General features: G+C 35.8%; 1 protein-coding gene across 1 annotated transcript; it reads left to right on the top strand.

Moving 5' to 3' along the window:
* Positions 1-1,320: 1,320 nt before the first annotated feature.
* Positions 1,321-1,734, top strand: LOC137645250 (uncharacterized). Its single transcript, XM_068378071.1, has one exon. The coding sequence runs from the start codon at positions 1,321-1,323 to the stop codon at positions 1,732-1,734; it is 414 nt and encodes a 137-aa protein (XP_068234172.1).
* Positions 1,735-12,796: the final 11,062 nt, after the last annotated feature.

Below are 12,796 nucleotides of genomic sequence, written 5' to 3'. Positions count from 1 at the left end.
ACATTGACGGCACCCTGTTGGTCTCCAAATCCCAGGATGAACATTTTCAGCACCTAAGAACAATGTTGAAACGACTACAAGAAAACGGCCTCGTAGTGCGTTTTGACAAATGCACTTTTGAGGCCGAGAAGGGAGAATGCCTAGGACACGAATTGTCAAAGGAGGGGGGTTACCCTTTGACATCGACGGTCGATGCGGTCAGCAAGTTCCCGATGCCAATCACCATAAGAAGCCTACAGGAGTTCCTGGGTATGGCAAATTATTATAGGAGGCTCCTACCCAACATCACGGGCTTCATGACTCCCAAGAGGCCTTTGAGCAAACAAGGGTCACCCTCTGTGGAGCCATGACCTTGTCCTACCAGGACCCCAAGGCTCCTCTCCGGTTGACCACTGATGCCAGCAACACAGCCTGTGGGGCCGTCTTGGAGAAGTTGGTGAACAGCGAACCACAACCGTTAGCCTTTTTCATCAAGAGATTGAAGCCACCTGAGACATGGTACAGCATGTTCGACTGCAAACTCTTGGCGGTATATCTCGCCATTAGGCATTTCAAGTATCTGCTAGAGGGGACTTCATTCCCCATCCAGACGGACCACCAACCACTGATTCAAGCGTTTACCAAGTCCGGGGACTCTTGGTCAGCCCGTCAGCAACGTCACCGGGCAACCATATCTGAATTCGGCTGCACCGTCACCTACGTGCCAGGGAATAAGAACCAAATGATCTATGCCCTGTCACGTATAAATATCAGCTCCAACCACATCAGGGTTAACTACAATGACATCACTCGCGAGCAGTTAACCAACCCTGCAACAGCAGACGTAAGCGCCTCTCTGACGTCTTTGCAGTGGGAAGACGACAAAATAAGCTCTAATGGCCCCAAACTATTGTGAGACACAAGCACAGGCTGTCCTCGACCTTTTATCCAACCATCAAGGCAACGGACGATATTCGATGTCATCCACGGCCTTTCCCACCCATCAACGAGGACGACCACCAAGCTGTTGATGAAAAAATTCATATGGCCAGGTATCAGGAAAGACGCAGGCGAATGGACACGGACGTGCATGGCGTGCCAAATCAGTAAAGTCAGCCAACACACCTAGTTGGGAGTTGGAACCTTCCCGCAACCCAAATGACAATTTAGGTAGATGTGATAGGTTCTCTACCACCTTCAGGAGGCCTCCGATACCTACTGACCGTCATTGATGGCTCAACAAGATGGTTAGAGGCGACAACTATGGCCGAATCATCTACTGACGCGTGCGCCTAAGCTCTCCTTTCCAGCTGAGTCAGTTGTTTTGGGGTGCCCGGCGACATGACGATCGACAAGGGACCCGCGTTCATCTCGGACCTATGGGTGTCCCTCGCCCGCCTAATGGGAACTAATCTACCCCGCATGAATGCCTACAACCAGGCAGCAAATGGCATGGTCGAAAGAAGCCATTGTTCCCTGAAGGCGGCATTAATGGCCAGGTGTACAGACAAACACTGGGTCCATCAACTACCATGGGTCCTCCTTGGCCTCAAGCAGAGCCCCAAGGTCCGACGGAAACACCTCCCCGGCCAAGAAGATGTACGGCGAAACACGTGGTTCCGAGCGAATTTCTCCCCACCGAGCCCGGCTACGATGACGTCAGCATCGCCCGTCTACATGAAAAAACGGGAAACTTCATGCCCTGCCGCAAAACGTACAAGGAGAGAACCAAGCACTACCGACAAACTGTCCTGAACGCGTGCGCCCTCCACTGACTCGGCCTTACAAGGGGCCCTACTGCGTCCTAAAGAGTACGTAAAAGGCCTTCAAAATCATGGTGCACTAGATGGAAGATTGGATATCAGTGGACCGGTTAAAACCTGCGCACACCGAAGACAACGACCTTCAAGTACAACAAGGGCGATAACCTTGCATGCCTCCTCAAAACAAGACAGAGGAAGCCAGGGCAAGACACACTAAACGCGGTCCAGGAAGACTGCAAACAGCAGTCAAACGAACGGGACGGCATCCTGAAGTCAAAAGACGTAATCACAGGGATCGCTGACGATGGTCCACTGACGCTGGTATCATGAAGAAGAGGCCGTCTGAAACCAACAGCACGCTACAGAGACTGATATTTAGTGTTTGATTTTATTTTGGCCTGTTCTCTCCTGTCATCCAATCATTAAAAAATCTTTTAATAATTGTTTGGAGGGGGTATTTATAATGACAAAATTCTGCAGCATTTTTACTCTACAAATTCCCTTTTTCACCTATTCATATTTTCCTGTTATTTCATTCTAAATGTTATTTACATTATCGTGTGCAGAATCATCTTTTGTTTTTATTTATGTATCATTCATCATTGTATGTAAATGCTGGGCCTTGCTATTTGTAAATATGTTAACGTAAAGAAACACAAATGTACAGCATATTTTACCTGTCTGTGGCTGTCAGTCACCTGCCCCAGGGGCTTTGCTACTTATCCGTCCGCAGACCCCTATGTCAATCACCTATTCTGAGAATAAAGTATCAGTCGGCTATGATCTGTCATTCGCCCCTCACAATACCAAAATATGTGGGAACCCGAAGGGAGGCATATATTTAACAGTGACAATGTCACCAAAAATAAATCTGTGCAGTTTTAATTATAAACTTCTAGTCAACTTTCTAGACTACATGTATATCTAAGCCTATGCCATGAGTCTAAGATATATAAACACGAATAAACAGACGGTGAAAAATGCTTTTGCTTCATGTTGTAAAGTAAAATCTCAGTTACCGTTCCACTAAATCTTTCTTCATCCCTGCTTGTGGGTACACTTGGGCATGCTATTCTATCTTCTTTCCTTCCTCTTGTTTTTTTTTTAAATCTTTATAGTTTATATATGAACGATACAATTTAATGTTGTTGTTCTTGAAATCTTTTGTTTTGGTTGTACATTACTTCTCATAGTTTTTTATTTCCTTGGATTTAAAGCATCCAGATTACCAAACTAGGGTTGTAGCTTAGCTTATCATGAATAATAATAATAATAATAATAATAATAATAATAATAATAATAATAATAATAATAATAATAAAAACACTTAAAGTTTTCTCTCACGAAGAGTTTCGATAGTTTCAACAAGGTTTTATCACAGTATCGATTCGCTTGTTAAGCATCAGCCACGGCTACACACACACACACACACACACACACACATACACACACACACACACACACACATATATATATATATATATATATATATATATATATATATATATATATATATATATATATATATATATATATACATATATATATATATATATATATATATATATATATATATATATATATATATATATATATATATATATATATATATATATATATATATATATATATAGGGATTTTAAAAACCTTATTTTCTATGACCTATGTAGTATTATTGTGTCCATGGAGTACTTTTGTTTGTGAGATCTTAATCTTCATTCTTTATCATCATAGTTTGAAATCAAAGACAAATAACACGAATATAAATAGAAAAATAGACAACTGTCTTCTGTAAACCAGAAAATTGAGCAAAATAAAAATATATAAAAGCCTTTGATAGTGCGTTGACAGTCGACTGTCAACCCAGGCGCAAAGTATTAATATCTTCCTTCACCATGGAGCCACCTAGCGGATTAGTTCCGACGGTACCTCAATGGAATTAAAAGCTATCAATTGTGTCACCTGGTGGGTTGGGAAGTCGGGGAAAACTCGCTGGTATAAGACTGAGGTTTCACTAGGTAAAGCCTTAATTGCAGTTAGCACTTAAGTTCCCACTTCTTTTAGAGCTTCCGATGGCATGATTGGTAGCAACCTTTTTTTTTTTCCATCTGTAGAGGCTAGGGTTCGATCCTAATATGAAGTAGAAATCTATTCAGATATGAACATTTTATTATGTAGATTTCCCTCCATATTGACTTATTAGGGGTAGTTGGAATTAGAAGCTATCAATTGTGTAACCTGGTGGGTCGGGTTGTCGGGGAATTCTCGTCGGTATGAAACTGATGTATTACTCAGTAAATTCGGAATTGCATTTAGCACCAAGGTTCCAACCTCTTTTGGACCCTCCGATAGCATGATTGATAGTAACTTTTCTTTTCCTCTGGAGGGGCTAGGGTTCAATTACAGTAGGAGGTAAAAATCTATTTCTATTTGAGCATGATACTGTGTTGAATTTTATCCATATTGACTTATTAGGGGTAATTCGAATTAAAAGGTATCAATCGTTTCACCTGCTGGGCCGGGTAGTTGGGGAACACTCGATTGTATGAGACTGGTGTTTCATTAGGTAAAACCTTAATTGCAGTTAGCACTTAGGTTACTACTATTTTGGACCCTATATTAGCGTGATTGGTAGCAGCCTTTCTTTTCATCTGGAGGGGCTAGGGTTCAATTACAGTATGAGGTAAAATTATATTTCTATTTCAGTATGATATTGTATTGATTTTCATCAATATTGACTTATTATGGGTAATTCGAATTGAAAGCTATCAATTGTGACACCTGGTGGGTCGGGAAGTCAGGGGAAACTTGCTGGTATCATTGAGATCCCTTAACAGCATGTCTCATTCAGTATATCCTGAAATGCAATTATCACTTAGGTTCCGACCACTTTCAAGTATCTAATGATTTGATTAGTAGTGACCTTGCTTTTCATTTGAAGGGGCTAGTGCTAGATCCTAATAAGAGGAAGAAATCTGTTTCTACTTGAGCATGATATTGTGTTGATTTTCTCCTATAATGACTTATTAGAAGCCACTCAAATTAAAAAGCTATCAATTGTGTCACCTGGTAGGTTGGGATAACGGGGAAAATTCACTGATAGGGGACAGATGACTCACCACTTAAATCCTGAAATTCAAGTAGCACTTAGTTTCCAACATCATTTAGAGCTTCTGATGGCATGACTAGTAGGGAACTTGCTTTTCCTTTTAATGGGCTAGGGTTTGATCCCAATATAATGTAGAAAATTATTTATATTTGAACACGAGATTATGTTGATTTTCCTCCATTATGATTTATTATGGGTAATTCGTATTAAAAGCTATCAATTTTGTCACCTTGCCGGTTGTGAAGTCGGGGAAAACTGATGTTTCATTCGGTAAAACCTTAATTCCAGTTAGCACTGAGGTTTCAACTTCTTTTTAACATGATTGTTAGCAAACTTTCTTTTCATCTGGAGGGGCTAGGGTTTGATCCGAATATGAAGTAAAAAACTATTTCTATCTGAACATGATATTGTTTTGATTTTCATCCATATTGACTTTTTAAGGGTAAATTGAACTAAAAGCTATCAATTCTGTCACCTGGTGGGCCGGGAAGTCGAGCGAAGCTCCCTCATATGAGACTGATGTTTCACGTGGTAAATCCTGAAATGAAGTTAGCATGTAGGTTCTCACTTTTTTTGGAGCCTCTGGCATGATTGGTAAAGACTTTGCTTTTTATTTTAAGGAGATAGGGTTAGATTACAGTATGAGGTAGGAATTTATTTCTATTTGAGCACAATAATGTGTCAATTTTCATCCATATTGACCTATCAAGGGTAGTTTGTATTAAAAGCTATCAATTGTGTCACCAGATGGGTCGGGAAGTTGGGTCAAACTCGCTGGTAAGAGGCTAATGTCACACCAATTAAATCCTGAAATGAAGTTAGCACGTAGGTTCTGACTTTTAGAGCCTCTAATGGTATGATTGGTAGAGACTTTGCTTTACATTTGAAGGGGTAGAGTTTGATCTCAGAATGTGGTAGAAATTAATTTCTATTTGAGCGTGATATCGTGTTGAATATCATCAACATTGATTAATTAGGTGTAATTCAAATTAAAAATTATCAATTGTGTCTCTTGGTGCGTCAGCAAATAGAGGAAAACTTTCTGGTATGAGACTGATGTCTCACAAGGTAAATCCTGAAAAGTATTTAGCACAAGGGTTCCAACTTCTTTTAGAACATCTGATGGCATGAATAGTAGCGACCTTGCTTTTCATTTGAAGGTGTTAGGAATTGATCCTTACATAGGGTAGAAATTTCTTTCTACATGAGCATGATGTTGTGTTGAATTTTATTCAAAATTAACTATTAGGGGTAATTTGAATAAAAAAACTATCAATTGTGTCACCTGGTGGTTCGGGAAGGTAGGGAAAATTCACTGGTATGAAAATGTTTTCTCACCATGTGAATCCTGCATTGTAGTTAGTCCTTAGGTTCTGGCATCTTTGAGAGTCTCTGATGGCATGATTGGTAGCGACTTTGTTGCTCCATTGTTCGACTTTAATATAAGGTAATAATTTATTTGTATTTGAGGCACGATATTTGGTTCATTTTCATCCATATCTACTTAATAGGTGGTAATTTGGATTAAAAGCTATCAATTGTGTCACCTCGGGGGTCGGAATGTCGTGGAAAACTCACTGGTATGAGACTGGTCAGTCTCTCATCAGACCTTGGAGCATGTGATGCCCTTCTTACAATCTCCAACGCTGCACAAAAAAAAGCTCTTGATTATGGGCAGGAAGTTCGTATGATTGGCCTTGATTTTAGTAATGCTTTTGACCGTGCTAATCATGATGCCCTTGTTTTCAAACTCAAACAGTTGGAATTAAGTGGGTCGTTTCTTAGCATCATTATTGAATTTTTAAGTAATAGATCGCAAAGAGTTGTTGCTGATGGGCACCATAGGGAGTATAGGAATGTGATATCTGGTGTTCCTCAGGGTAGTGTTCTTGGCCTATTACTTTTCATACTATATACACATGAGACGTGGATTGGTCTAGAAAGCAAGCTTGTTACATATGCAGATGAAGCTACTCTCTTTGCTTCAATTTCATCTCCTGAATTTAGATCTGGGATCCTGCATACCTTAATAGAGATCTAGCTAAAATTATTGCATAGTGCAAATTATGGGGTATGAAGTTGAATCCTAACAAAACTCAAAGTATGATTGTAAGTAAGTCAAGAACCGTGGCTCCTCAACATCTGAATCTCAGCAGTGATAATGTTTCTTTAGCTTTGTATGACTTAAAATTTTAGGCGTGATTCTCACAGCAAATTTACTTTTGAGAAACATATTAGGTCTGTGTCTTCTTAAATAGTACAATAAATTGTCTTATTGAGAAAGTCTTTCAAGATTTTTGGTGATCAATCTATTCTGAAAAAGTGTTTTAGTTCTTTCATTTTACCTGGTTTCGAGTATAGTTCATCTTTCTGGTGTTCAGCTGCTGATTCTCATCTTATTCTGTTGGACAGGAACTTACGGTCCATTAATTTTGTTATTCCTTATCTAAATATTAATCTCTGGCACCGTTGTTCAATTAGTTTATTATGCATGTTACATAAGATTCTTTATAATTCTGACCATTCTTTACATTCAGATTTTCCCGGACAATTGCATCCTGTTCGTAATACTAGGTATACAGTTAATTCAAATAGTCTGGCCTTCTCCATCTTAAGTCTCAATATTACACCGTACTCTAGAAGTTTTATTCCAGCTCTGACCAAGTTGTGGAATGATCTTGCTAATCCGGTAGTGGAATCAGTAGAACTTCAAAAGTTTAAACTTGCAGCAAATGTTTTTATGTTGAAGAGGCTTACATAAGTCCTTTTATAGTTTATATATAAACAAATCTGTTTTAATGTTGTTAATGTTTTTAGAATATTTTATTTTGATTTATCATTACTTCTTACATCGTTTGTTTATTTCCTTATTTCCTTTCCTCACTGGGCTATTTTTCGTTGTTGGAGCCCTTGGGCTCATAGCATCTTGCTTTTCTAACTAGGGTTGTAGCTTAGCTATTAATGATAATAATAATGATAATCCTAAAATGCGGTTAGCACTACTTCTTATATAGTCCTTGGTACCATGATTGGTAGTAACCGTTCTTTTATTTGAAGGGGTTAGGGTTCGATCCCAATATGAGGTGAAAATGCATTCCTTTTTCAGCCCAATATTCGGTTGATTTTAATTCATATTGACTTATTAGGGATAATTCGAATTAAAAGCTATCAGATATGTCACTTGGTGGGTCGGGAAGTTGGGAAAAACACGCGGGTAAGAGACTGGTGTTTACCTTGTTAAATCCTGAAATGCAGTTATCACTTGAGTTCTGACTTATTGTATAGCCTTTTCTGGAATTATTGGTAGTCACCTTACTTTTCATTTGAAGGGGCTAAGGTTCGATCCTAATATGAGGTAGAAATTCATTTCTTTTCGAGTACGATATTGTGTTAATTTTCATCCATATTGAATTATTAGGGGTAATTTGAAATAAAAGCTATCAATTTCGTTCCCTGGGGGGTCAGGAAGACGAAGAAGACTGCCTGGTATGAGATTGATGTCTCATCAATTATATCCTGAAATGCAGTGAGCACATAGGCTCCAACTTCTTTCAGAGCCTTTGATGGCATGATTGGAAGCGATCTTGCTTTTCCTTTGAAAGGGCTATGGTTCAAACACGATATTACGTAGAAATATATTTCTATATGAGCAGAGTTTCATCCATAATAACTTATTAGGAGTAATTAGAGTTGAAAACTAACAAATGTGTCACCTAGTGGGGGGGGGGAAAAGTCCCTGGTATGACACTGATGTCTCACCAGGTAAATCCTGAAATGCTGTTAGCTCTTAGGTTCCAGCTTCTTTTATAGCCTTGATGGTACAATAGATAGGGACCTCGCTTTTCCTTTGAAAAGACTAGTGTTCTATCTCAGTATGAGGTTGAAATTCATTCCAATTCGAGCACGATATTGTGTCGATTTTCATATATATATATATATATATATATGTATATATATATATATATATATATATATATATATATATATATATATATATATATATATATATATATATATATATATATATATATATATATATATTTGCTGTTGTCATAGTAGATAAAGATATTTACACACACACACACATATATATATATATATATATATATATATATATATATATATATATATATATATATATATATATATATATATATATATATATATATATATAAATATACATATATATATATATACAAATATATAAATATGTATATACATATATACAAACACACACACGCATATATATATATATATATATATATATATATATATATATATATATATATATATATATATATATATATATTATGTGTTGTCGTTCCTTTAGGTATCTAAACACACATACACAAACACACATACACACACACACACACACACATATATATATATATATATATATATATATATATATATATATATATATATATATATATATATATATATATATATATATATATATATATATATATATATATATATATATATATATATATATATATAAATGTAAATATCACCCACGAACGGCATTTAATACCGAATTCTATCTTGGGAATATATATCCGCTTGGAGTCACTGTAGGCATAGTTTCCAGCCGCACAGGTGGGGGTTCGAATCTCCACCCGGCCAGAAGCTGTTACCAAAATATGAATTCCAAGTGGATATATATTCCCAAGATAGAATTCGGTATTAAATGCCGTTCGTGGGTGATATTTACATTGATTGAAATCACTTTTGCTTGTGATATATGTTCATATACATAAATATATATATATATATATATATATATATATATATATATATATATATATATATATATATATATATATATATATATATATGATAATTTTTTTTTGCACATTTAAACGTGTTTCTTTCATATTTCAAATAAGCCATATATATTAATACATTAAAGTCTGGATTCTCTTAACGACCTTGGGATCAGAGCCCAAGGCGGAACCTCCCAAAGACTATGATATCGGACCGGCGGGGATTTGAACCCTCGCCAGGATATCTGTATGCCAGTGACCATACCCCCAAGGTCGTTAAGAGAATCCAGACTTTAATGTATTAATATATATGGCTTATTTGAAATATATATATATATATATATATATATATATATATATATATATATATATATATATATATATATATATATTACATTTGCGTTTTTAGATATCTACACACACAGATATATATATATATATATATATATATATATATATATATATATATATATATATATATATATATATATATATATATATATATATATATATATATATATATATGTGTGTGTGTGTGTAGATATCTAAAAAAGCAAATGTGATATATATATATATATATATATATATATATATATATATATATATATATATATATATATATATATATATATATATATATATATATATACATATATATACGTATATATATATATATATATATATATATATATATATATATATATATATATATATAAATATATATATATATATATATATATATATATATATATATATATATATTTATATATATATATATATATATATATATATATATATATTACATTTGCTTTTTTAGATATCTACACACAGATATATATATATATATATATATATATATATATATATATATATATATATATATATATATATATATATATATATATATATATATATATATACATATATATATATATATATTTGTATATATATATATATATATATATATATATATATATAAATATATATATATATATATATATATATATATATATATATATATATATATATATATATATATATATATATATATAAATATATATATATATATATATATATATATATATGACCCGTGCAGACGGATAATGAGACGTCGGCATATGAGTTTTCTTCATTTATTATGAAAGGTTCGTTCGTAAGTACACATTACACATCTGCCCTCTCAGGTGAGGGTCTTGTCAAATTGAGTTCTCACCGGCAACTAACTACTGCCTTTGTTATCAAAATGCAGCTATTGCAAAACATGCAGACACATAGGTTTTTGTGGAATATTCATGAACACTGAGTTCATTTACCTTGATATACAAGACATCTACATACACGAATTAGGACATTACTCCCCCCACCCAAGCTCCTCACTCTGGGAGGAGGTGCGCACTCGCCCTCACTAGTCAATGATATATGGAGGACACTCCAACCTGGAATAGGCATGGCATGTACTAACAAAAAATGTAACATAAAATATATATTCAGAAATCACCCCTCCCCCCCCCAAAAAAAAGACACATCTTCCACAGGAAAGTAACAAATTAAATATTGCACGTTAAAATGTTCACAAAACATTATAAATAAGTCCACTCATTTCTTCTTAAGACCTATGCAACCAAAACACAGACTACTCAAAGTGAAAAAAAACCATAACATCAGGTCTATATAACCTCATCAATAACCTCCCTCTGATTGCGGGCAATACGGGCTTCTTGGGCTAGAAAGGGGTAGGAATAGATATTTCTTCATCCATCGATTTTACTAGTCCGGGTTTACAGCACAATTTCGCAACACATCACACTAACACGTTTCAACATTTACTATCTTCCTGAAAGGGTATTTGATAGTATCCAGATTTTAAATCAACAGTTTTATAATATTTGCTATCCAGTACTTTCACAAGTAATTCTTCAATTTATGGCAAAGGGAATGCGTTATCTTTAATGATTGCATTCAATTTCCTATAATCAACACACAATCTTACCGAGCCATCCTTTTTCCTAACAGCTGCAATTGGAGAAGCCCAAGGGGATTCACTCTCCTCGATTATCCCTTGTTCCCTTAATTTATTAATTTCCCTTTATATATCTCCCTGGAAATGAATGGGTACCTTATAAGGCCTTGACATGATCGGCTCCGCCTGCCCAGTTTCAATGCTAAAGGGAAATCAATCAATCCTCCCGGGTGGCTCATCTCCAATTGCAATTACATCGGAATAATTATTGACAATATCACTAACTACAGGCTGATATACTGAGGGACATAATTTTCGCGCTTGCATAATCATATTCTGAGTGCGTTCGTCTGTGCAGGCTGGAGTTGTGACTCCCAACATCCCATTATAAGCAACTTCACATAACTCTAATTCACACACAAAATCACTTCCTAAAACAATTCTTTTATTTGACAAATTAACTATCGTTATATCAGCTTTGTTCTCTTTAATTTCTGTCAAGCCCTCCAATATCATATGGGCCCAATTGTCAGGGGTTTAACAACTATCTTGGTTCCTTCCGCAAGAGGGCGACACGAGGTCACAGATATTCTCATAAGGGTCTGGGGGGACAACACTTCACCTCTCTCAGGTATAGCTGATACCTTACTTAAATGTCTCTCCGAGCTAGCACACACACTTACTGCCTCATGACTTTCTATCGGCAAAATGTACCCTCCTGCTTTTATTGTTATTGTATCTTTTCCCCAAAAAATACAAATTTGATTATTATATACTGTATAAAGTCTATTCCAAGGATAGCCTTGATTCCTGGAATTCCCAAGGTGGGCAAGACAAAAAAATCATGTGTAAATTTCATAGACCCCACCTTGAACTGGACGATTGATGTATGGTTTATGTGTAGTTTATTTCCTCCTGGCGTTTCAAGAGCAATGGATGCCGCTGGCTGTAGTGGATTTGAGGATAGATTTTTTTCAATCAATGAAACACTGGCTCCCGTGTCAATCAGCTCTCGGATGGATTTATCTTGCAGGTCGATCCTAACTGCTAACATTCCCAGATGGCCATTACGAGATATGGAGCATGGGTTAATGACCTCCGCTGCTAGGTCAGTGCCCCCTCGTCCTCTCCCTATTGCAGCGGGGGTGAGGGCGGGGATACCGATGGAGGTCCCAGTGCCTGCTCTGTCATGTCTGTCGTTGCTTCCTCAGCTACT

The sequence above is a fragment of the Palaemon carinicauda genome, chromosome 8 (genome assembly GCF_036898095.1).
Source record: "Palaemon carinicauda isolate YSFRI2023 chromosome 8, ASM3689809v2, whole genome shotgun sequence".
Taxonomy (NCBI): Eukaryota; Metazoa; Arthropoda; class Malacostraca; order Decapoda; family Palaemonidae; genus Palaemon; species Palaemon carinicauda.
Note: the sequence above shows the minus strand (reverse complement) of the source record. Positions and strands in the feature narration are given on the sequence as shown.